We start from the raw sequence: 27158 nt of genomic DNA, 5'->3' as shown, positions 1-27158 counted from the left end.
TCCGTGTAGCAGGGGGAGCTATACATCGACTACCCACTGCCAGGATTCACCTGAACTGGGGAGTCGGGGATGGCCTTGTTGAGGTCGGCTTGATGGAGGATTTGCCTGCAGACGTCTTGCTGGGAAATGACTTGGGGCCCATGTTGTCTGCATTCTCGGTGGCCCCTCAGGCTGAGACCTACCCTGTGACCACCCAGAGACAAGTTCGAGCTGCGGAGGCGGAATCACACTCAGAGGAGGCCCAGGTAAGACATCCCAGCCCTGCACGTATTCCCATAGCCAGACACATTTCTTGTGCCACCTCAGATGAATTTAAGAGGGAGTTACTTGAGGATCCTTCATTAGAGGGATATCGTGGGAAGGCACAGGAGGGGAGAGGAGTACTAGAAGGGGAACAGTTTGTATGGAAGCAGGGACTCCTCTACCGGATCACAGAGCAGCACCACACAGGGACGAGCCCCACTATAAAACAACAGCTGGTAGTTCCCAAGAAGTATAGGCAGAAGCTACTGCGAATCTCTCATGATATACCCTTGGCCGGGCACTTCGGCGTCAGTCGCACCAGGCATCGTCTGACACAAAACTTCTTTTGGCCGGGGGTAACCTATGATGTTCGTCAGTACTGCCAGACCTGTGACAGTTGTCAGCGCATTGGCAAGAGGGGGGATCGATGCAAGGCCAAGAACACCCGGTAGCTTATCTGAGTCGGAAACTACTGCCCCGTGAAGTAAGCTATGCGGCCATCGAGAAGGAGTGCCTGGCGGTAGTATGGGCACTCAAGAAGTTGCAACCATATTTGTATGGACGACAGTTTTCCCTCCTAACGGACCATAATCCCCTAGTCTGGCTTAATCTGGTCTCTGGAGACAACGCCAGATTGCTGCGGTGGAGTTTAGCCCTACAACCTCTGGACTTTACCATCCACTACAGACCCGGCAAACAAAATGGTAACGCCGATGGACTAAGTCGACAAACGGAACATGTGCCAACCCCATAAACTTCGGTCATCCCCAAACCGATCCGTTGAGAATCAGACTGTGTATGCCGATCGCGTCGCTGAAAAGGGGAGCCGTGTTACAGAACCACTCAGCACCCAGAATATGTTGTGCAGTTATATGTATATATAATAGGTTCCATGTGAGATGCATGTCCCTAATGTATCATCAGTGTCCGCCCTCCCCCCACCTTTGTAATTCCCACAGTAAACATCCACATGCTCCTGCCACCTGCGGCTTTTGTAATGCATGTCTGGCCTGACGCTTGTCTATTGGCCGTCCCTCTGTATCTGTGTGATATATTCTGTGTCCTGTGAGTAAAGTGTTGTCAGACTGCAAATACATGGAGAAGCAGTGATCTTTTATATGCGCCCATGCACTCAGAGGAATTCCAGCCCGCGTCATTCATTCAGACTCCAGCCAACGCAGAGCGGACCTCCGAAAACACGGGGTGGTACTAGAAGAGGTACCCCAGCTTGGTAGACCCCGTTACATACCTTATCCTATCATGTGTGTTACTCACTGCTCAGCCGTGTATCTAATCCTATCCTAAGTGATACTGACTGCTGAGCTGTGTGTCTAATCCTATCCTGTGTGATACTGACTGCTGAGCCGTGTATCTAATCCTATTCTGTGTGATACTGTCTGCTGAGCTGTGCAGCTAATCCTATCCTGTGTGATACTGACTGCTGAGCCATATATCTAATCCTATCCTGTGTGATACTGGGCTCCCCCTGCAAGTCTGTGTCAGAGGGTGGTCTGTGCTGGCACGGTAATAAATTGTGTTATTTCCAGCTTTACAGAAGGACGATAACACCGTAGAAATGATAAGAATAATAGGCCTCAGTTACCACAACTGTCTACAAAGAAAACTGTTGCTGACAGCAACCAATCACAGCTCATTTTTCATCTTTTGAACAGCTCTGGGACAGTGTGGCGAGTTTTGAGTGGCGACTTTTGTGTTTCGACTTTTATGTGGCGAGGTTGGTGTATGTGTGGTGAAATGTGTGCTGAGGGTGGTATATGTGTTGAAGCACGTGGTAGTGTGTGGCGCATTTTGTGAGTGTGTTCATATCCCCGTGTGTGGTGAGTATCCCATGTCAGGGCCCCACCTTAGCAACTGTATGGTATATACTCTTTGGCACCATCGCTCTCATTCTTTAAGTCCCCCTTGTTCACATCTGGCAGCTGTCAATTTGCCTCCAACACTTTTCCATTCATTTTTTCCCCATTATGTAGATAGGGGCAAAATTGTTTGGTGAATTGGAGGGCATGGGGTTAAAATTTCCCTCAAAGTGGTTTCAAATGTGATGTGGTCCGTAAAAATAAAATGGTGTTGCAAAAATGAGAAATCGCTGGTCAACTTTTAACCCTTATAACTTCCTAAGAAAAAAAAATTTGGGTTCCAAAATTGTGCTGATATAAAATAAACATGTGGGAAATGTTACTTATTAAGTTTTTTGTGTGCCCTATCTCTGTGATTTAAGGGCATAAAAATTCAAAGTTGAAAAATTGCAAAATTTTCAAAATTTTTGCCAAATTTCCGTTCTTTTCACAAATAAACGCAAGTTATATGAATGAAATTTTATGACTAGCATGAAGTACAATATGTCACGAGAAAACAAGGTCAGAATCACCAGGATCCATGGAAGCGTTCCAGAGTTATTACCTCATAAAGGGACAGTGGTCAGAAATGTAAAAATTGGCCCGGTCATGAACGTGCAAACCACCCTTGGGGGTTAAGGGGTTAAATACATTGTGAGACCTACTGACAGGCAGCACAAAAAGGGTTAATCTTTCACTCCCAGGTTTGATCAGGTGATCCAGCTCTGTGTTAATATGCAGAAGGTTCTGGAAAAACACCTCAGGGCAGTCAGCCAATGACTGCAGCTCTACAGTCACATAGAAGGGAGAGGAGCTAAGTCCTGGGGGATAGTTTTAAATTTGAAGAGGCAGTTGGTAGTCGGACATCTTAAGAATAGGATGCCATTTTGTAGGTAGAAAAATTACGTCAGGGCAGAAACAGAGCACAGAGCTGAAGAGATATTCAGACTTAATAAAACCAGAGGTTATTAAGATCTGCCTGTACACAGCAATCATCAACCGTGAGTGTAATCCCGTACCTCAATTCAATTTACTGCTGTTTGTAAATAATAATTTGCCCCATTACCTTCAGTAAAAAGAATTTTGTTTCAAATTCTTACGGCTGCTTCATGACTGGGGCTCTAATGCACTAACTACTACCACCATCATCATTTTCTGCCTAGAGGCAGTAACTGTGCAAACATTGTATTTGTGGAGTTTCCTGTGTGCATGTAATCTGAGAAGGAAAGACTTTTCTCCTGACAGAAAGCTTGGCCACCGTATCCTGTCAGGGGTACAACGCTCATTCATACACCACATGAGAAAACCACAGATGAGCAAGCGCTAAGTTATGCAGATTATTCACGCTGCCCTGAAGCTGGCTAGATCACTGGATCCAACCAGCTTTAGTCACTTCGCGATTCTCCTATGCTCCAGAAACAAAGCTGCCTTAGGAGAACATTCAGTTCAGACCAGAGGTGCTACTATGCCAAAGGTGTGAACTTTTTTCCCCTTTGTGATTGGGCAGGGTAGTGGACATAGGAACTCAAACTTGGGAAGGATAGAGGCCAAGGTTAGAGGGACAAAGGGATGGGTGACATAGGGGCCTAGGATGGGGCATCATAGGAGCCCAGTATGGGCAACACAGGGGCCCAGGATGAGGGGATAGAGGGGCCCAGGACTGAGGAATATAGGGGAATGGGATGGAGGAACACAGCGGCTTGCATGGGACAACATGGGGGACCTAGTACGGGTAACATAGAGGCCCAGGATAGGGCAACATAGGGGACCGGAATGGAGTGACATAGAGGCCTAGAACAGAGGAACATAGGGGCCCAGGATGGAAGAAATAGGGACCCAGGACAGAGGAACATAGGAGACCAGGATGGGGGAACATAGGGACCTTGGATGAGAGACATTATTAAATAAATGAGGCCATAAGACATTATTAAATGGAGCCTAGTATGGGTACATTATTAAATAAAGGGGAACAGGATCTGGGACCTTATTAAATGAAGGAGTGCCAAGATGGGTGACATAACTGTATGGGAGCCAGAATGAGGAACATACATTATTGGGGAAAAAGTGAGGAATGTACTCTAAAATTAATTATCTATAGATAACTGATTCTTATTTTCTGCAGAGCTGAGTCCTGGCTGAAAGAAATGCTACTGGTCTGTGCCAGATGAAGAAGAAAACCAAAGACTTCAACTAGATGAGTTAGTGTGTTACCTGTACGCATACACTATATACTGTGGTAGGTCGACTCACTCAGCTTCTTAAAGAGGTAGACACAGAAACCATTTCTATTTAAAGTCCACCTGGTTTATTGCAATTCTCATAAGCCATGTCACCTTAAAATATAAATAAAATGCTGTGCAAATTAATTGGGACAAAGCATTTTTTTAAGTAAAATCATAAGTTGGTTACCAGTCAGTGATTCAAACCAGTTTTAACTGCTGCACTCACTGCACTCACACCTGTTCAAAGCAGTTAAAAATGGTTTGAATCACTGACTGGTAACGAACTTACGATTCTACTTAAAAAAATGCTTTGTCCCAATTAATTTGCACAGCACTGTACATCTTATGTCCAGCAGATGGTAAAACATAAAGTAACAAGTCCATACAATAGTGCTGGCTAGCCCGCCTGGCTTAGAGTCCAGCTTCCACATCTTTTAGCAAAGGACATGCAATCCAGGAGACCTGCAATCTTCATTCACCCAGCTTTCTTTAACACAAAAGGACATCTCCAGAGCTTGCATGTCCATACCCATCCACACTCAAATGCTCTAGAAAGCTGGGTATTTATCCTCTGGACTCCTCCCACTCTACAGCAGTTCGATCGTCTTAGCGTTAAACATGGCTGATTAACCCCTCTCATCACTTAGTGTGCTGGATGATTTTTACTAGGTTTATATTACTGAAGCCAGAGCCATAACTTTTTTATTTTTCGGTCAATATGGCCATGTGAGGTCTTATTTTTTGCGGGACGTTGCACTTTTGAATTACACTATTGGTTTTAACATATCATGTACTGGAAAACGGGAAAAAATCCAAGTGTGTGGAAATTGCAAATAAAAGTGCAATTCCACAGTTATTTTTTTAACCATGTTCAATAAATGCTAAAAATGACCTGCCATTATGATTCCCCAGGTCATTACGTGTTCAAACATGCAAAGGTTCTTTTTAGGGCAGTTTCACACGTCAGTGTCTCCGGTACGTGTAATGACAGTTTTCTCACGTACCGGAGACACTGACACACGTAGACACATTCGAATGAATGTGTCTATGCAGATGTCAGCGTGTTTTCACGGACCGTGTGTCCGTGTGCAAAACACGCTGACATGTCCGTTTTTGTGCAACAGCACGGATCACACGGACCCATACAAGTCAATGGGTCCGTGTAAACACGTACCGCACACGGATGCTGTCTGTGTGCTGTGTGTGCAATCCGTGTGCGTTTTTAAAAGTCAAATTGTTAACATTGAAAATAATTTTTCAAAAACACGGACACGGACACATGGACAGCATACAGACAGCACACGGATGGTACACACGGACATATGGATAGCACACGGATGTCACACGGATGGCATACGTATGCACACGGACACACGGTCACGGATAGCTCTGGTACCGGGTTTTCCAGTACCTTAATTATCTGCACGTGTGAAACTGCCCTTAATTTAAGTGGTGAAAAAAAAGTTTCAAAGTTTGGTTAAAAAAAAAAAAGGCGCCATTTTCCAAGATCTGTAGCGACTCCATTTTTCTTGACCTAAGGCTGGGTAAAGACTTAATTTTTGAGTGCTGAGCTGATGTTTTTATTACATTTATTACATTTGTGTAGATACAATTATTTGATCGCCTGTTATTGCATTCAATGTAGTGGTGACCAAAAAAAGTAATTCTAATGTTTTGAATTTTTTTTCTCGTTACGCTATTTAGCGATCAGGTTATTTCTTTTTTTTATTGATAGATCGGGGGATTCTGAACGCAACGATACCAAATATGTGTATATTTGATTTTTTTTAATTGTTTTACTTTGAATAGGGTGAAAGAGGGGAATTTGAACTTTTATATTTTTTTAATTTTTTTAATATTTTTAAAAACTTTTTTTTACTTTTTACATGCTTCAATAGTCTCCATGGGAGACAAGAAGCTGCAGTTATCTGATCGCCTCTGCTACACACAGGCTATAATCAGATCGCCTGTATGTAGCAGAAATGCTTACTTGCCATGAGCGCTGACCACCGGGCGTCGCTCATAGCAATTCAGCTATGACAACCATAGAGGTCTGCTGGAGACCTCTGGTTGTCATGTTGACTCAACGGTGACCCGCGATCATGTGACAGGGTTACCGATGGGCGGGATTAGTGACATGCTTTCGGTAAGCGCGAGTTAACACATTTAACTAGTTAACACCCGTAGGTGGATCACAATTCCACCTGTGGCTGTTTCTGGCACATTTCAGCTGTCATGTGCCCGGAACGGTGCGGAGTCTGACATCGGCATACTATTATGCCTTATGTTGGAAAGGGGTTAATGCAAACTACTGTAATTGTACATCCCAGTTATGGTCAAACAGGATCAATCACCAGTTCAAAAGTTACCAGTTTTTGCAGTTTTTGCATTTATTTTATTCCCGCTGCTCCCTGAGAATTTGCTAAATCCTCCACATAGTGGGCCTTTTTATTAGCGCTAATTTTTATGGTCTTTATCCAAGGAGTGTGGCTAATAGGATTCTCCAGAGGCATGTCTTAAAGCCCCCGTTACACACTGCGATATCGCTAGCAATATCGCTGTAAAGTCACCGATTTTGTGACGTTGCAACGATATTGCTAGCGATATCATTGCATGTGATACTTACCTCCGACCGCTCCCCCGCTGCTCATCGTTGGTCGCGCGAGAACTCCCTGGACCATTCCTCGTCGGCCACTTCCTGCTCTGCTTCCTGTGGCGCCGACGAGTGAGGCGTGGAGGCGGGCGGGAGGACGCCAAGATCGCCTCATCTGACAGGTAAGTAGCAATCCCCGTCCCCAGCGATGTCGCTGGTGAGATCTGCCTGTTTGGCAGCTCACTAGCGACCACTTAGCAATGTACCAGTGATCCATATCGTTGACGGGATCGCTGGTGCATCGCTAAGTGTAACGGTACCCTTAGACTTTTGCATTATTGCCTTCTGTGCACTATCCCCTTTGTAAAAACCATAAAAATTAGCCTTAAATTAAAAGGCCCATATCTCTGCAATTATATGGCAGATTTAAAAATAAAATATTGAATACTCAGGGGAGCAGCTGTAATAAAATAAATAAAAAAACTGGGCTTTTTTTTTACCTTTTGATATGCCCTTTTTAAGACTGACCTATAGGTAGGAATATAGAGAAAACATATTTTTTCAGCCTTTTTCCTGCTGAAGTATTCACTGTTGTGGGATGAAAAACCATTCTCATGCACGGCCATACTGAGATTTTCACAGGTCGGTATACAGGCAGATTTTTCAATTTGTATGGTCTTATGTGGAGGAAAATTGGTGATTTCTTTTAGGAGGCAGCACAGGATTTTCTGAAAGCTGCACAGGATAAGTATAGCACCATTCTACGGATCAATACAATATGGAGCTGGTACAGATCTGTAATACGATTTTAGGGAGGCCATAGGCTGTGTACATGAATAAAACTAAATTGCTTTTGCAGGATAACATTTGTGAAATTGTAGTTGATGTTAATTCACACATCTTTCCTTTTTTAAAATCTCCTCCAATCTTATGCCATTAGAGAAAGGTTTTTCTTTATGATATGACTCTAGCCTACCCAAAGTATGTATATGAAATACAGTGCCTTGTAAACTCTGTAAGCCGTTGTCGCACAATTAGACTTCAGGACATAACATGAATCTACACTCACTGGCCACTTTATTAGGTACACCTGTCCAACTGTGTGTTAAGACTTAATTTCTAATCAGCCAATCACATGGCGGCAACTCAGTGCATTTAGGCATGTAGACATGGTCAAGACAATCTCCTGCAGTTCAAACCGAGCATCAGTATGGGGAAGAAAGGTGATTTGAGTGCCTTTGAACGTGGCATGATTGTTGGTGCCAGAAGGGCTGGTCTGAGAATTTCAGAAACTGCTGATCTACTGGGATTTTCACGCACAACCATCTCTAGGGTTTACAGAGAATGGTCCGAAAAAGAAAAAAAATCCAGGGAGCGGCAGTTCTGTGGCCGGAAATGCCATGTTGATGCCAGAGGTCAGAGGAGAATGGGCAGACTGGTTCGAGCTGATAGAAAGGCAACAGTGACTCAAATTGCCACCCGTTACAACCAAGGTAGGCAGAAGAGCATCTCTGAACGCACAGTGCGTCGAACTTTGAGGCAGATGGGCTACAGCAGCAGAAGACCACACTGGGTACCACTCCTCTCAGCTAAGAACAGGAAACTGAGGCTACAATTTGCACAAGCTCATCGAAATTGGACAGTAGAAGATTGGAAAAACGTTGCCTGGTCTGATGAGTCTCGATTTCTGCTGCGACATTCGGATGGTAGGGTCAGAATTTGGCGTAAACAACATGAAAGCATGGATCCATCCTGCCTTGTATCAACGGTTCAGGCTGGTGGTGGTGGTGTCATGGTGTGGGGAATTTTTTCTGGGCACTCTTTGGGCCCCTTGGTACCAATTGAGCATCGTTGCAACGCCACAGCCTACCTGAGTATTGTTGCTGACCATGTCCATCCCTTTATGACCACAATGTACCCAACATCTGATGGCTACTTTCAGCAGGATAATGCGCCATGTCATAAAGCTCGAATCATCTCAGATTGGTTTCTTGAACATGACAATGAGTTTACTGTACTCAAATGGCCTCCTCAGTCACCAGATCTCAATCCAATAGAGCATCTTTGGGATGTGGTGGAACGGGAGATTCGCATCAGGGATGTGCAGCCGACAAATCTGCGCCAACTGTGTGATGCCATCATGTCAATATGGTCCAAAATCTCTGAGGAATGCTTCCAGCACCTTGTTGAATCTCTGCCACGAAGAATTGAGGCAGTTCTGAAGGCAAAAGGGGGTCCAACCCCTTACTAGCATGGTGTACCTAATAAAGTGGCCAGTGAGTGTAGACTCTCTGTACAGACACAGAATGAAGGGCAGCAGTGTACTACCAACATATAAGGGGGCAGCCAGATGGCCGTAGAAATCAGACGGAGATCAGACGGCAGAGCTCAGACTGGCCGTGGCTCTCCCAACTCGAGCATGACAGGTTCATGTACTTCGATTCAGTTGTCCCGTGCAGGCCGGGAGAGTCACTGGCAAGTACGAGCATTGCGTTCTGATCTCCGATATATATAATTGCACCCTAACACATACTAATTATAACAATCGTTGATAACACGATGACAAAACACCAAACTTTTAGGGAAAATCGCCGTGGATCATTTATTCCCCCATGTACAGTTGTGGCCAAAAGTATTAACACCCCTGCAATTCTGTCAGATAATACTCAGTTTCTTCCTGAAAATGATTGCAAACACAAATTCTTTGGTATTATCATCTTCATTTAATTTGTCTTAAATGAAAAAGCACAAAAGAGAATGAAGCAAAAAGCAAAACATTGATCATTTCACACAAAACTCCAAAAATGGGCCAGACAAAAGTATTGGCACCCTCAGCCTAATACTTGGTTGCACAACCTTTAGCCAAAATAACTGCGCCAACCACTTCCGGTAACCATCAATGAGTTTCTTACAATGCTCTGCTGCAATTTTAGACCATTCTTCTTTGGCAAACTGCTCCAGGTCCCTGATATTTGAAGGGTGCCTTCTCCAAACTGCCATTTTTAGATCTCTCCACAGGTGTTCTATGGGATTCAGGTCTGGACTCATTGCTGGCCACCTTAGAAGTCTCTAGTGCTTTCTCTCAAACCATTTTCTAGTGCTTTTTGAAGTGTGTTTTGGGTCATTGTCCTGCTGGAAGACCTATGACCTCTGAGGGAGACCCAGCTTTCTCAAACTGGGCCCTACATTATGCTGCAAAATTTGTTGGTAGTCTTCAGACTTCATAATGCCATGCACACGGTCAAGCAGTCCAGTGCCAGAGACAGCAAAGCAACCCCAAAACATCAGGGAACCTCCGCCATGTTTGACTGTAGGGACCGTGTTCTTTTCTTTGAATGCCTCTTTTTTTCTCCTGTAAACTCTATGCTGATGCCTTTGCCCAAAAAGCTCTACTTTTGTCTCATCTAACCAGAGAACATTCTTCCAAATCGTTTTAGGCTTTTTCAGGTAAGTTTTGGCAAACTCCAGCCTGGCTTTTTTATGTCTCGGGGAAAGAAGTGGGGTCTTCCTGGGTCTCCTACCATACAGTCCCTTTTCATTCAGACGCCGACGGATAGTACGGGTTGACACTGTTGTACCCTCGGAATGCAGGGCAGATTGAACTTGTTTGGATGTTTGTCGAGGTTCTTTATCCAACATCCGCACAATCTTGCGTTGAAATCTCTTGTCAATTTTTCTTTTCCGTCCACATCTAGGGAGGTTAGCCACAGTGCCATGGGCTTTAAACCTCTTGATGACACTGCGCACGTTAGACACAGGACCATTCTGGTCTTTGCGGATGGACTTGTAGCCTTGAGATTGCTCATGTTTCCTCATAATTTGGTTTCTCAAGTCCTCAGACAGTTCTTTGGTCTTCTTTCTTTTCTCCAAGCTCAATGTGGTACACACAAGGACACAGGACAGAGGTTGAGTCAACTTTAATCCATGTCAACTGGCTGCAAGTGTGATTTAGTTATTGCCAACACCTGTTAGGTGCCACAGGTAAGTTACAGGTGCTGTTAATTACACAAATTAGAGAGGCATCACATGATTTTTCGAACAGTGCCAATACTTTTGTCCACCCTCTTTTTTATGTTTGGTGTGGAATTATATCCAATTTGGCTTTAGGACAATTCTTTTTGTGCTTTTTCATTTAAGACAAATTAAATGAAGATAATAATACCAAAGAATTTGTGTTTGCAATCATTTTCAGGAAGAAACTGAGTATTATCTGACAGAATTGCAGGGGTGTCAATAATTTTGGCCACAACTGTACATAAAAAGGATCCACATTAATTTTCACTGAAACGTTAGCGTGCCGCCTTATTTTTGGAAATATACCTATGTATTTTTATATAGACAAAAGTATTTTAATATATTATGTTAAGCAATATGATATGATAAATACCGGTATCTCTGTTGCATTGGGGAATACTAGAATAAATGTCTTTTTAAAAGCAGGAAAATGTTATTGCTTGAAAAGCTAGGAACACATTTGACTTGAAAATAATGATTTTTACATAACTTAGTGATTACCTATAGTTAAGAAAATTGCAGTTTCATTCTATAATGTTTATTCCTTAGATTGCACAATATGCAATTTGCAGCCTTGTGGGGGGGCTTTCTCACACTAATATACACTGGATTTGAGACTTAATGTGTTTTTTGGGTGCTGAAGTCTTCAGGAGCTATTAGTTAAGACCAGCTTCTATCCTGCACTTATTTCCTCTTCTTGTAATTTCTTCCTTTTCTGTAGCTTGTGTTCTTTGCCCTCATTGAGATACTTTCTCCCCTCTCCATACTGTGAAAATCTGTGTACAACCCCTTTCTCCTCCCTGCTGCTCTCTCTAACACTAGGAGAAGGAGAAGAGAGGGAAAGAGCAGAGAGTGCTGACAAAACCAAAATCAGCAACAGATTTAGAATATTTTTTGCAAAAAAAAAAAAGATGATGTTTCCAGGATACTTCTGATACCTTAAAGGGAATCTGTCACCTCATTTCTGGCTTATGAGATGCGGCCACCGCCATCAGGGGCTTGTCTACAGCATTCTGTAAGAAAAAAAAAGTTAGATTATAGTCACCCGGGGGTCCGGTCCGATGGGTGTCGCGGTCCAGTCCTGCGCCTCCCATCTTCTAGTGATGACGTCCTCCTTCTTACTTCTGCCGCGGCTCCTGCGCAGGCGTACTTTATCTGCCCTGTTGAGAGCAGACTAAAGTATTGCAGTGCACAGGTGCCGGGAAAGGTCAGAGAGGTCCTGCACCTGCGCACTGCAGTACTTTACTCTGCTCTCAACAGGGCAGATAAAGTACGCCTGCGCAGGAGCCGCGGCAGAAGTAAGAAGGAGGACGTCATCACTAGAAGATGGGAGGCGCCAGACCGGACCCCCCGGGTGAGTATAATCTAACTCGTTTTTCTTCTTTCAGGTTACATTGGGGGCTTATCTATAGCATTACAGAATGCTGTAGATAAGCCCATGATGGCGGTGGCAGCATCTCATAGGCCAAAAATGGGTGACAGATTCCCTTTAATAATAATTTAATCACTTGGGAATCAATAAGGGAATAATAATCACTAAGGGAAACATGATCTGTTGGGGGCAGTGAGGACTGGAATTTAGGAAACATTGCTCTAGATATAGGACTTACCTGAAGCAGCAATTTAAAAAAAAAAACAAAAAAAAAAAACGCTAATTAGAAAGTTAGAAAATGAGTGAAGAAATTTAAAAATTGCATTTACATAGCCACAAATATGTGGTTCATTAGTAACGTTTCATACAGATATCAGTGATCAGTGATTTTGCGGTACAAGAAAATCTGTCCAAATTTCATCAGTAATATATAATTTTTCCATCAAAGTTCCATCAGAGCCTGGTCAGTGTGTCAGTTTTTACTATCAGAATAGGGTCAGAGTTTTACTAATTTTTCTCAGACAAGAAAGCAGAAAAAAAGTTTCTCTATGTTTTCCTATCTAGCAGTCTGTGAAAAACAGACAGCACTTGGATGGTATCAGAGTGCTGTCCAATTTTTTTCACAGACCCATGGAATTGCATTGTAGATTTTGATTCGACAATTTGAACGATATTAAATATGTCTATGCGATATTCTACAGATTGCTCAGTCTGTGAATGATCACGGTCTTGTGAACAGTCCCTTAGTCATTCATAGGCACGAGTGCTATCTGTGGAAAAACATAGCTAGGCTGTGGGTGCTTTCACAATCTTTTTAAGGCCCCATACAGATGTCATTTTTTCTCGTCTGAGTGCTATCATTCTAGCCCGTGACCTGCCTAGGAGACATCATCATCCAATGAGGGTTGGATGGGTGGGGTAGAGGGAGTAAAAACTTTCCCTTTCCTGTTCCTCATTTGAAATCTAATTAAAATTTGGCAAATCAACGTACCCATCTGGAAAACACCTTTACATATATTGTGTAATCAGGGGCAGACAGCACTGATTTTTTTTTAATGCTGTGATCTTACCTGCTGCGGATTGTATCCATCGTCATCTCAATAGCTTTATCCCAGGAGACAGATCTAGAAATCTGTTTGCAGAGTAGACTTGTCCTTAGCTCAGGCCCTCTTGAGCGACAATCCAATTCCCATTTGAATGCATCACAGCAGCTTGGAAACCTTGTCACAGTCTTAAAGAAGTAACATATCTACCAAATCTGGATGTTTGTGGTCAAATAAAATGTTATTCTTGATAGTCCTCAATATAACACAGCGGCGTGAAGACAAAAGTCGGAACTTGAAGTCTCTTTTTCTATTCAAGTCTCCAGAGTTTTGCTCATTTATTCCATACGATCCCCACTTTACGAACTTTTGATGAAAGCTTTAAATATGAGCGATGGCATACTGTGATTGGCATCTCAACCTCTGTTGTGTTATAATAAATACTTCATTTTAAGGTATTTTGATGGGATAAGCAGTGGGACTTTCACAGCATCTTTTCCACCACAGTAAACGCTGTTCTTTGTGACCCGTCTCACAATCCTGACATGGATGATCTCTGGTAATGTGATAAGATGGCACATTAGCTGGCAGCACAGTCTCGGACCACCTCCTTGGTTCATAAACCACGTTCTCACTGTTGGGAAAAGAGAAAAGAAAAATAGCAACAGATAAAAGAAGTATCAAGCCAACTCTTTCTGAAAACCATCTGCCGTAATGTGCACCGAGGAGAACGCGGGTTATTTTTATCTGTTTCTTCATCTTCCAGTTGCATAATAATTCTTGATAGACATTGCTGCATATGGATATGGATTTTTAAGACTGAAAGGGAATCAGAAAATTTAGTTTAATGTATAGCTGCCGATAAGGGGGTTCTATGGTTTAGCATCAACAGGACAAAAGAACTATTCTCAGCATGTTGTTCCCAGTCATAAGCAATGCACAAGGTGAAACATGCAGAAACAATGCTGTATTGTCACATCGAAATCCTAAGCGGATTTGTTACTGTGGATTTTTGGCTGCAGGTGTAATACAATATTATCAAAAAGGAATCATAATAGCTCATATAAATGTTATCATGGTCCTATGCCTCCATAGCAGGACCAAAGCAAATAGTAAGTATGGACTCTCCTACCAAGGATAAGGAGTGTATAGTCCAAAATGAGATTCAAAAAGCTTTCATTCTTTATTGTATGTATAAAGGCAAAAACGTCTATATATATGTATCAATAACAAAGCTATTCAAAGCAGAGAAGCGGGTACAAAAAGGGGCGTGAATATCACAAGCGAGCTTAGGACAGGGAAAGCATAATGATACAATCAATATTTATATAAAGTGACAGTGCCTCAATGCTTATAATAGTGAGACTGCATAAGACTATGCTAAGGAGACATAGTACAGAGGTATTGCAAGTAATTATATCAACTGTCTATGTTATGTCCCATGAATGAGACATTTTACAGACTGTCTTGTACATTTTACATGCTGTATTGCAGTCTCTCATATTGTTTTACTGTTGCTATGTGTTCCTGTGTTTTGCATAGCAAAAATCCTCCCTTTCCATCAAGTTTGTCCCTTCTGTCTCTCTGTCTCCCTCTTCTGGGTGTGATGTCCCTTCCTTCTTCTTCCCCCTGTGTCTCATTCTGCATCTTGGCTTCATTAGAAGCACATTTGCTTTCAGCCTGTCTGAAGAAAGTCTTTTTTACCTGCTGCTGTTTGTATGCATTCAGCAAGAATTCTTAAAGAAATCAAAGTCTCTTCTGGATTCTTCATAACGTGTGCCGGCAGCCGAGTTGAGCTTTCTGTGACCGTCGCCAATTGAGAGTAAGGTGAAGAGATCCAGCATCTCACAGAGCCATATTTGCAGCCACAGGCCCCAGCCACAGAATAGTCTATTAGATCACTGAATCACTGAAGTTCTGGTGCTTTCAATTTGACACATGCATCTGATCGAGATTGCACACACCTGCTGTGGGGATATGTAATGGGCAATGGGGACCCCTAAGGAAGACAATACAAAACGCGCATTGGGGCTGTGTGCATGGTACCACAAGCGGGGAAAATGGGTAAGAGCTTCTAACTGTTATGGGCATGTTGCTACTAGAAATTCTGACAATGAAACTGTTGATATAATTACTATTAATTGACTACACACTCCATTTCTTTCTTATTTATTATAGGTGGCCCACAGTGGCAATACTACAAGGAAATATATGCTTAAAGGAATTTTCTGTGTATGAACTTTTTGTGTTAATTAGCTTGCAGTCATTGCAAGTAGAAAATTCGGTTTTTACTCAACCTCCTGTGCTCCAGCAATGCCTCTCAGCAGCTGTTCCAGTTTCTGCTGACATGCTGCAGCAGTGACAACACGACTGCAGAGCATGTGACTTCTGCAGCCATTAGCTGGGCGCAATGATGAGTTGCTAAACCCAGTGATTAACAAACCAGACAAGAAAAAAAACAAGATGAGCATATACTTTGTAGTACGTATGTAAATAGTGATAGTACATGTAAATAACATATTGTACTTAGTTAATGCTATGTTGAACAAAAAAGCATAAAAGCCATCCCACATCGTCTAGTATTAAAGCCTCAACTTGTGTCAGCCGACCTGAATGTAGATGCAGTGAGAGCAAGACAGGTTCCCGACACCTCTCCATGAGAAGCTATATAGATAAATGTCTAGCTCAAAGGTCAGAGGGGGAAGACCCCTAGGGTTTGTACAAGAAACTACAGCAAAACCAAAGAAATGAGCTGGAGCAGAAGTTGGCATATGTGCCACATGTAAGTGCACGTTCACACTGTTGCCATTTTAGTCAAAACCCACAAACATATGACTTTTGCAGCCATTTGCTGGGCTCAACAGTGAGTTGTTAAGCCCAGTAATTGACAAACCCTGAGAAAAACTCAAAATGAGCATATACCTTGTAGTAAGTAAATAAGTAAAAAGTAATATTACATGTAGATAACAGTCACGGTGCAAACGTGGCCACAGTGTGAACGTGTGAATTTAAAGTTATAGCTATTTGAAATATGAGAAAAAAATGGAAATGCAAAAAAATTTAACTGCTCAAGGTGGTTGAACATCTTCTTTAAAATGGGGGTCACTTAAAGACAACTATTTTTTATATTACAACTATAAAAGATAGGGCCCTCAGAAAACAGTCATATCTAAGCAAACTTTAAGCAACATTACACGGAAGTCCTTTAAAGCAGTTATCTGAGACTACTTTATTTTTTTTCTTATGGGCATTAGAACTGTTCTGCCGGTCACAGACCGCTCCTGCCGGGGATTCTGCTGCTTCCGGTGACATCACGTCGACAGAGCTGCTCCTTCTCTTCTGCGCTGTTCTGTTGACAGGGGGCGTGCCTGCCAATGTCATGCTGATTGACAGACAGCTCCCTCCTGCTTAACTGCGCACTGACAACCTGCCGACAGAGCAGCCCAAAGAGGTAGAGCTGCTCTGTTGATGCGAGGTCAAATGAAGCAACACGAGTGGTCTGTTACCACTCTGAGCTGGCAACGGTAAGAACAGGCAGATGGTTATCAACTACGTTCCTGTCAATTCTTAGCCCCATGAGAAAAAATTAAATACCATAGTCCCGGATAAACCCTTAAAATAAAGAAGACCTGCTTTTAACCGTAAGAAATGGCACAGAACACACATATAAAATTCATAGCAGATAATCAGGTTTCATATAAGGTAATGATGACACATGAAGCCTAATTAGAAAAAGATGCCCTGGGAATGATGGCGGGTAGAGAGATGTTCATAGGGCTCTGGTCCTGCAGCCTCCCAATGTGGCCACTGGACCAGAGTCCTGTAAATCATGTTACTTAACTTTAATTTATAGTACATCCTCAAGATATGCCATTAATGTATTAAAGATTTGGCTCCCTTCTATTTGGAGAATGCCGAGGTCACTGGGAAGGTGATCTCGTACAACCATCTCTCTTCATTTACTTGTATGGCAGCTCCAAAAATTGCTGAGAAAGAGGACAAGTGACAGAGTGATCATATCTTACAAACTCTATCAGCATAGCTTGGGCACCATTTAAGTTTATTAAAGCAGCCATCTGACGCAAATAGCTTAGCGTGCCATGACTTGCGACTACTGGGTTTGGCCAAAAATTGTTTGTGTAGCACTTGCCCCATCTTTATATACAAGGGGTAAAGTCTAGGTTACCCAACGATTCACGTTACAGATTTCTGTTTGTGTTGGTGTGATATGTCATTTGTTACAATAAACTCTGAGAGCAGCTCAGTAATTATGTTTTGTAACAGCGGTAAAATTGTTATTATCAGTAAGATCACTGAGCACTTTCTTTCAGGATTAAAGTTGATGGTAAACATTTTAAAATTGACACTTTCCATTATAATGCGGGGCGCAACAAATCCCCAACTTCTTCAAGATGACACATACTAAAATCTCCAGCTGACGCAGGTAGAAGGGTACCATCTGGTGGCAGCTTACTTTTTGATGACAAATGCACACTTGGGTCTATGACTGCAATGACACACATCAAGTAAGAGGAGTTTTGTATCAAGAGGAGGGAGGGCGTCTGGAAACATTGACTTGCAGCCTCTGCTCTGGGGCACTAATGAATTCCTATCTTTTAATGGCTTAGCTTACAATTTTCTTTTTTTTTATATAAAACATTTTTAACATTGGCTATATTTGTAATTATAAATGCTTAATATAATGCAATGTAATTTTTTTCTATTATTTTGGAAAATGAGGGCGATCTTTAACAGTACATTGTGTGTACCTTTAGATTTTAATGAAGTTGGTGGGAATGAATTTGCACGTCCCATGCATCAGCTACAGCAGTTGTCTGTGGTCGATGTGTAGAAGGAAGGGCCCCCGCCGAGTGTCCGGGCTGGAACCAAGGGGACCGTCATCTAGGTTCCTAGGGGGTCTGTTTCCGGGGAAGAGAGTTCGGGGTCGGACCAATGAGACGTCCAGGACTGTTGGGGGAGGAGCCTATATAAAAGGGGCGGAGGACGCCAGTCAGAGTGAGTCAGCAGAACGGGAGAGAAGGAGCAGGAGACCGAGGGGGCGCCAGGGAGCCAGAGCCTCCAGCAGTAACCAGAGATGAGGACAGCGACAGGAGGGAGACTCTCGGTGGACCGCAGGGAGACGGCCCCGAGCCGACCGACAGAGGACCACCGCTTCATTCCAGCCCAAGTCTGCAGCCTGCCTGCTGCCGCTGGTGGCCATTGCCGCCTCACTCCAGCCCGCGGCTGCGGCCTGCCCGCAGCCACCCTCGGCCGTTGCCGCCTCACTCCAGCTCGCGGCTGCGGCCTGCCCGCTGCCGCCCACGGCCGTTACCGCTCCACTCCAGTCCGCGGCTGCGGCTTGTCCATTCCCGCCCACAGCCGCCACCGCCCTGCTCCAGTCCGTGGTAGGGGCCGGGCCATCACCTTCCACGGGTCCCCTAGTGCAGCCTTGGGCTGTGCCGGTGGCCTACCATCCGCAACTCAGCACCGCCGCTGCTCGCCCCTGTCTGGGGGCTGCGGCCTCCACTCTCCCATTCCCAGGCGGTATCCCGCTGCCTCCGCTGGGGGACATCCTGCCACAGAACTCTTCTAGGGCCTGTTGTGCCCCTGCCTCGCCTGGGAGTAGGAAGGCCCGAAGACATCGCCAGATCCTCAGCGGCTGGGCCCAGCGGCTGCGACGCCAAGGCACCATCGAACAGCATAGTAACTAAGGACCTGTAGTCGGCCATACCGCGGCCCTACAGTGACTGGCCTTTGCCGGGGTAGTCGTGTTCTCATAATCAGTGTTTGCTTGTACAGTTGTGGCCAAAAGTATTGACACCCCTGCAATTCTGTCAGCTAATACTCTGTTTCTTCCTGAAAATGATTGCAATCACAAATTCTTTGGTATTATTATCTTCATTTAATTTGTCTTAAATGAGAAAACACAAAAGAGAATGAAGCAAAAAGCAAAACATTGATCATTTCAGTATTGGCACCCTCAGCCTAATACTTGGTTGCACAACCTTTAGCCAAAATAACTGCGACCAACCGCTTCCGCTAACCATCAATGAGTTTCTTACAATGATCTGCTGGAATTTTAGACGATTCTTCTTTGGCAAACTGCTCCAGGTCCCTGATATTTGAAGGGTGCCTTCTCCAAACTGCCATTTTTAGATCTCTCCACAGGTGTTCTATGGGATTCAGGTCTGGATCATTGCTGGCCACCTTAGAAGTCTCCAGTGCTTTCTCTCAAGCCATTTTCTAGTGCTTTTTGAAGTGTGTTTTGGGTCATTGTCATTGTCCTGCTGGAAGACCCATGACCTCTGAGGGAGACCCAGCTTTCTCACACTGGGCCCTACATTATACTGCAAAATTTGTTGGTAGTCTTCTGACTTCATAATCCCATGCACACGGTCAAGCAGTCCAGTGCCAGAGGCAGCAAAGCAACCCCAAAACATCAGGGAACCTCCGCCATGTTTGACTGTAGGGACCGTGTTTTTTTCTTTGAATGCCTCTTTTTTTCTCCTGTAAACTCTATGTTGATGCCTTTGCCCAAAAAGCTCTACTTTTGTCTCATCTGACCAGAGAACATTCTTCCAAAACGTTTTAGGCTTTTTCAGGTAAGTTTTGGCAAACTCCAGCCTGGCTTTTTTATGTCTCGGGGTAAGAAGTGGGGTCTTCCTGGGTCTCCTACCATACAGTCCCTTTTCATTCAGATGCCGACGGATAGTACGGGTTGACACTGTTGTACCCTCGGACTGCAGGGCCGCTTGAACTTGTTTGGATGTTAGTCGAGGTTCTTTATCCAACATCCGCACAATCTTGCGTTGAAATCTCTTGTCAATTTTTCTTTTCCATCCACATCTAGGGAGGTTAGCCACAGTGCCATGGGCTTTAAACTTCTTAATGACACTGCGCACGGTAGACACAGGAACATTCAGGTCTTTGGAGATGGACTTGTAGCATTGAGATTGCCATGCTTCCTCACAATTTGGTTTCTCAAGTCCTCAAACAGTTCTTTGGTCTTCTTTCTTTTCTCCATGCTCAATGTGGTACACACAAGGACACAGGACAGCGGTTGAGTCAACGTTAATCCATGTCAACTGGCTGCAAGTGTGATTTAGTTATTTCCAACACCTGTTAGGTGCCACAGGTAAGTTACAGGTGCTGTTAATTACACAAATTAGAGAAGCATCACATGATTTTTCTAACAGTGCCAATACTTTTGTCCACCCTCTTTTTTATGTTTGGTGTGGAATTATATCCCATTTGGCTTTAGGACAATTCTTTTTGTTTTATCATTTAAGACAAATTAAATGAAGATAATAACAAAGAATTTGTGTTTGCAATCATTTTCAGGAAGAAACTGAGTATTATCTGACAGAATTGCAGGGGTGTCTATACTTTTGGCCACAACTGTATTTGGTCCCTGGGAGGACAATTGCTGTTATCTTGTTTGGTTGCTTAGGATAGCCCTACCGGCATCTATCTATAAAAGTTACTACCTAAAGTTCAATCCGTCTCGAGTCTCGTCACTGCATCCCGCGTACCTGCCATGACCACATTTGGCGTAATCGGCAGGATGCAGTCTCCGAGCGTGGACAACGGTACCCCGGATCAGAGTGGGGCCGTAGACTCAGCAAGTAACGAGGGCCCCCAGGTCCACCATCTCTTTGGGGGATATGCTAAGCAACCTGCCTAGGTTCTCCGGCACCAACACCATGCTGTGGAGCTGGACGGAGCGGATGCGAAGGCTCTTCCGAATGCATCCGATGACCCCTGACCTGGAAGCCGAGGTAGCTCTCATGGCATTGGATGGGGAGGCCCGGGATTCAGTAATGTTGAGGCCCCCGGGACACTGCAACACCTTTGCTAGGATTTTGCGGATACTGGACGAGACCCATGGGGATCCAACAAATGTGGGAGAGTTGAGGACCTGGTTGTTCAGTCGTATGCAGGGAGAGGGGGAGACCATCACCCAGTATATGAATGTCCTCCAGGAGTTATACACGGCCATCGAGCGGAAGGACGGCGTAGGGGTAGGACCCATCGACATTACCCTACGCGACCTGTTAGTGACTGGACTCCGAGACCCTTTGATAAAGCAGGCATTACGGGAGCAGGTCCGAGTGAACCCGCATATGACTTTCTCTGAGGTGGGGAGTCAGGCGTGTGCTTGAGAGCAGGAGCAGGGGCTGACGGTCCCCGTGGGGAAGGTCTGGAGTGTGGAGGCCTCCGTGAACGCTGTCGGGGAGCCCCAATAGATAGAAGAGATGAAACAAGAGCTGAAGAACATCAGGGGCGAGTTGGCCGAAGTGAAAAGAAGGACCGAGGTCACGACTGGGCGGCCTAGTTCCAACCCGGGGCCCTGGGGCCTCGCAATGCCCGGAGCGGCCGGCCCTCGCAACCCCGGTGTTATGAGTGCGGGGAGCTGGGCCACTTCGCACGAGAGTGTCTGCGATGTGGGAGATGCCCACCCCCGGCGGCCATTAAACTTGAGGGCTCCGGGCTGGTTGGATGCCGCTCGGAGCCAGAAGCCACGACATGGGGTGGTGGAAGTCCCAAAGATCTGGTCGCAAAGTGTCCAGTGGTTTGGGCAGAGGTCGAGGGCCGTGCCGTACGGTGTCTAGTGGATACGGGGTAGCAAGTAACGACCATGCCTGCAACTTACTTTCGGCAGCATTATTCCGAGGCAGTGAGACCCCAGTGGGGGTCCATGATAAGACTGGTAGCCGCCAATCAACTACCGGTCCCTGACGCCAGAGTGGATTGGATGCAGATGACGCTGTGTGGCAAATCCCTCAGCCGCCGGGGAGTGATCCTGACCCAAGGGGAAACCAACAACAAACACCCAGTCACCCTGGGTATGAATATACTGCGGGAGTTTGGAAATTTACTCCTTAATGACCCCACGCAAGAGACCCTTAACCAGTGGGGTACCCGCACGACCCAAGGACGGGTCTTCCAGCAGTTGGTGCAGGAGGCGCGAGTTCTCCAGGATTGCCAGGAGGGCAAGGCACTGGGCAAAGTCATCATGCCAGAGGCTCCCCCGCTCATACTGCCCCCCGGGGCAGACAGTAGTGGCCCTGCCTATCCAGGACCCGGTGCCTTTGGAGCGCATGGAGATGCAGGGGGAGCTATGCTACTCGGAACGCCTGCATCCTGGCATACTGGTGTGTTGTGAACACATTTTCTGGTCTGCCTCAGGTTTCTGGTGAGGGAGCTGGTTGTGCTGACAGAGGAGTTGTGAGTTCTCTTTCCGGGCTCCCTCTGGTGGTGGCAGGAGGTAGTGAAGCTGATCTAATTAACAGAGACCTCTCACCTGATAATGAGGAAGAGGATTGGCCATCTGGAGTCTCGGACTGGATTTTAGATAGCCGACTCCCTATTCCCATGCTGGTGATTTTTTCCTGCCTCCTGAGGTCTTAGTTTCCAGCTCAGTTCCTGCCTTCTCAAGCTAAGTTGTCTTTGCTATTGTTCACATTTGATTTGGTTTGGTCTATTCAGTTTTTTGTGTGGTCAGCCAGCCCCAGCTGGGGCTGTGCTGAATTTCCACTCTTATGTCACTGTATGTGCCAGTTTGCTTTTTGTCCCTTATTAGATTGGCCTCTTTTTGCTCTGTTCTCAGAATATGCTAGAGTGTTGATATAGTGGGAGAAGTCTAGTGACTTCATGGTATTTTTTGCTATCAGAAGTGTTGGACATTTTTGCAGGGTTTTTTGTGTGATTGCAGACAGTATCTTTCCTTTCCTGTCCTTTCTAGCTAGTGTGGGCTCCATCGCTTGCTCAGCCTATTTTCCTACCTGTGTTCATGTTTTCATCTTGTTTCACCGTCAATACATGTGTGGGGGCTGTCTATTCCTTAGGGGTCTGCTCTGGGGCAGTTTTAGATTTCCCCTTTTCTTGCTTTAGGCTTATTTAGTCCTCCGGCTGTGACGAGGCATCTAGAATCATCGTAGGTACGCCATACCGCAGATTCTAGGGTACTCAAAAGCAGGAAAGAATTGTTAAAAAAAGTGTCACAATTTTTTTTTTATATGTATTTTTTCCTCTTTTTCTCTGGGGCCGTAGGAGGATTTTTTCTCTAATGGAGAGTAAGCAATTGTCTGATCATGTGGAGCAGCTCGCTGCTGAAGTGCGGGGAATTTCCACCTATCTCGCTCAGTCACATGCTGTTGAACCAAAGATCCCTACTCCTGATGTGTATTCTGGGGATCGGTCTAAATTTTTGAATTTTAAGAATAATTGTAAATTATTTCTTGCCTTGAAGCCTAACTCATCGGGGAGCTCTGTGCAGCAGGTTAAAATTGTCATCTCCTTGCTGCGCGGCGATCCTCAGGATTGGGCTTTTTCTCTGACTCCTGAAAATCCTATTCTGACTAATGTGGATGCATTTTTTCCATCCTTGGGGTTGTTGTATGATGAACCTAATGCTATTGATCAAGCTGAGAAAACCCTATTGGCATTGAACCAGGGTCAGGATTCTGCAGAGTTATACTGTCAAAAATTCTGAAAGTGGGTGGTCCTTACTACATGGAATGATGGTGCATTGGCAGCTCTCTTTCGGAAGGGTTTAGCAGAGGCCATAAAAGATATGATGGTGGGATTTCCTGTTCCCTCTGGTCTTGATGATTCTATGTCATTAGCCATTCAAGTTGATCGACGTTTACGTGAATGTAAAACCACACGAGAGGCGTTGCCACCTTTTGAACAAACGTCTGAACCTATGCAATGTGATAGTGTTTTTTCTAGGGTGCAACGTCAGGAGTTTAGAAGGCGTAATAAGCTGTGTTTTTTCTGTGGAGACGGCTCTCATACTATTTCTGTCTGCCCTAAATTAGAGAAACAATTTGCACACACATTTGCTGTGGGCAGTGTACAACCTAAGTTTCTTTTGGCAATTACTCTGATCTGCTCCTTATCCACATTTTCCGCTAAGGCTTTTGTAGATTCAGGAACAGCTTTGAATCTGATGGATTTGGACTTTGCTAAATGTTGTGGTTTTCCTATGATACCTCTGCAGACGCCCATTCCTTTGAGGGGTATTGATGCTACTCCTTTTGGCGGAGAATGAACCTCAGTTTTGGACCCAGGTGATAATGCGAGTTGCCCCAGACCACCAAGAAAATTGTAAATTTTTGGTGCTGCACAATTTGCATGATACTATTGTTCTGGGTTTTCCCTGGTTGCAAACTCATAATCCAGTTTTGGATTGGAAATCTGTGTCTGTAGTGAGTTGGGGTTGTCAGTGTGTTCTTAGGGACACTGCTGTTTTCTCCACCTCTCCTCAGTCTCATGATATTCCTGATTATTTGGCTGATTTTTCTGATGTATTTAGTGAGAGTAAGTCTGCGTCTTTGTCTCCTCTTAGGAGTTATGACTGTGCAATTGAGTTGATGCCTGGGTGTAAATTTCCCAAGGGTCGGCTTTTCAACTTATCAGTACCCGAACATGATGCTATGCGATCCTATATTAAGGAGTCATTGGAGAAGGGTCATATTAGACCATCCTCTTCACCCTTAGGTGCTGGGGTTTTTTTTGTGGCCAAGAAAGATGGTTCATTAAGACCTTGTATTGACTATCATTCCCTTAACAAGATGACTGTTAAATATCAGTACCCATTACCCCTGATGTCTGATTTATTCTTCAGGGTTAAAAGTGCCTGCTGGTTTACTAAGCTTTACCTCAGGGGGTTCGTATAATCTTATTCGCATCAAGCACGGGGATGAATGGAAGACGGCGTTTAATACTCTGGAGGGACATTTTGAGTACCTGGTGATTCCTTTTGGGCTCACTAATGCCCCTTCTGTCTTCCAATCTTTTATGAATGATATTTTCCGGGACTTTGTGGATAAGGTTTTGATCATCTATTTGGATGATGTTTTGATCTTTTCCAGTGATTGGGACTCTCATGTGGAACATGTCCGGACTGTGTTCCGGATTTTGAGGGAGAATTCCCTGTTTGTTAAGGAATCGAAATGCCTCTTTGGTGTACAGAGGATTTCATTTTTGGGATTTATTTTGTCTCTGTCGACTATTGACATGGACCCGGCCAAGGTACAGGCCAATTATGATTGGGTTCAGCCCACTTCTTTGAAGGCTCTCCAGAAGTTTTTAGGTTTTGCTAATTTCTATCGTAAATTTATAGGTAATTTTTCTGGTATTGTCAAACCACTGACTGATCTGACCAAGAAGGGCGCTGATGTGCTGAATTTGTCTACAGAGGCTGTCTCGGCATTTCAGAAGCTTAAGCGGAGATTCACTTCTGCTCCGGTTTTACGGCAACCTTATGTCTCACTTCCATTTCAGGTGGAGGTAGATGCTTCTGAGATTGGTGCGGGAGCTGTTTTGTACCAAAAAGATCCTGTGACTTGAAAAATGAATCCCTGTGCCTTCTTTTCTCGAAAGTTCTCCCCATCTGAACGCAACTATGACGTGGGGAATCGGGAATTGTTGGCAATGAAATGGGCATTTGAAGAGTGGAGACATTGGTTGGAGGGAGCTAGACATCAAGTTGTAGTCCTCACCGACCACAAGAATTTGATTTATCTGGAGTCGGCCAAACGCTTGAATCCTAGACAGGCTAGGTGGGCCTTGTTTTTCACGCGTTTTAATTTTGTGGTCTCTTTTCTTCCTGGCACTAAGAATGTTAAGGCAGACGCCCTTTCTAGGAGTTTCTTTGCTGATTCTCTTATTGTGACTGAGCCTACTACCATCCTAGGTGAGGGGGTAGTTCTTTCTGCCATTTCGCCCGATTTGAGACGCGCCCTGGAGGAATTTCAGAAGGATAAACCTGAGCGTTGTCCTATGGGAAAATTGTGTGTTCCTGACCAGTGGAGGAAGAGAGTGATGTCTGAAGTTCATTGCTCCGCATTGGCTGGTCATCCAGGTATTTTTGGTACCAGAGATTTGGTGAGTCGGTCTTTTTGGTGGCCTGCCTTATCTCATGATGTCAGGAATTTTGTGCAGTCCTGTGGGACTTGTTTTGGGTCTAAACCCGTTCTCATTCTAGTGGGTTGTTGATGCCCCTGCCGGTGCCCTAGAGGCCATGGACCCATATATCAATGGATTTTATTTCTGATCTTCCTGTCTCTCAGAGAATGACTGTTATCTGGGTGATTTGTGATAGATTTTCTAAGATGGTCCATCTTGTACCACTCCCAAAGTTGCCATCTTCCTCAGAGTTGGTGCCCTCGTTTTTACAACAGGTGGTTCGGTTGCATGGGATTACTGAGAACATTGTGTCGGACAGAGGAGTCCAGTTTGTTTCCAGATTCTGGAAAGCCTTTTGTTCCAATCTGGGAATTCAGTTATCTTTCTCCTCTGCGTTTTTATCCTCAGACCAATGGGCAGACTGAGAGAACAAACCAGACTTTGGAGTCCTATTTAAGATGTTTTACATCTGCTGATCAGGATGACTGAGTCTCATTTTTGCCCTTGGCCGAATTGACGCTAAACAATAAGGCTAGTTCTGCCACTTTGTCGCCCTTTTTCTGTTACTTTTGGTTTCAACCTCGATTTTCTTCAGGGCAAGTGGAATCTTCAGCCTGCGCAGGTGTGGACACTGTGGTAGAGAGAATGCAGCAGATTTGGGACCAACTGGTGGATAAGTTGTCACTGTCTCAGGAAAAGGCCCAGCGGTTTTCCAACCGGCATAGGACCATTGGTCCCCAGTTTAAAGTGGGTGATATGGTTTGGTTGTATGAAGTTTGTGTCTGCAAAGTTCAAGCTAAGATTTATTGGACCTTATAAGATCTTGGGGATTCTTAATCCTGTTTCTTTTCGATTGGCTCTTCCAGTTATGTTTAAGATCCATAACGTATTTCACAAATC

The 27158-nt window shown here is 44.5% G+C and overlaps 1 protein-coding gene across 2 annotated transcripts in view; it reads right to left on the bottom strand.

Annotated features, from left to right (window-relative positions):
• KCNJ4 (potassium inwardly rectifying channel subfamily J member 4) overlaps nt 1-27158 on the bottom strand; it is a 320692-nt gene that overhangs the window by 70937 nt on the left and 222597 nt on the right. Inside the window, exon 2 of one of the 2 annotated variants that reach the window (XM_073549504.1) lies at nt 13371-13977. The exons of the other annotated variant lie outside the window; for it this stretch is intronic. Coding sequence (XP_073405605.1) covers nt 13371-13396 — 26 coding nt within the window. The 5' untranslated portion in view covers nt 13397-13977. The remainder of the gene's footprint in view (nt 1-13370; nt 13978-27158) is intronic. 2 annotated transcript variants of the gene reach the window in all.

Source organism: Dendrobates tinctorius, unplaced genomic scaffold (assembly GCF_039654945.1).
Source record: "Dendrobates tinctorius isolate UK_male_01 unplaced genomic scaffold, ASM3965494v1 ptg000159l, whole genome shotgun sequence".
Lineage (NCBI taxonomy): Eukaryota > Metazoa > Chordata > Amphibia > Anura > Dendrobatidae > Dendrobates > Dendrobates tinctorius.
This window is presented reverse-complemented; position numbering and strand designations above follow the sequence as displayed.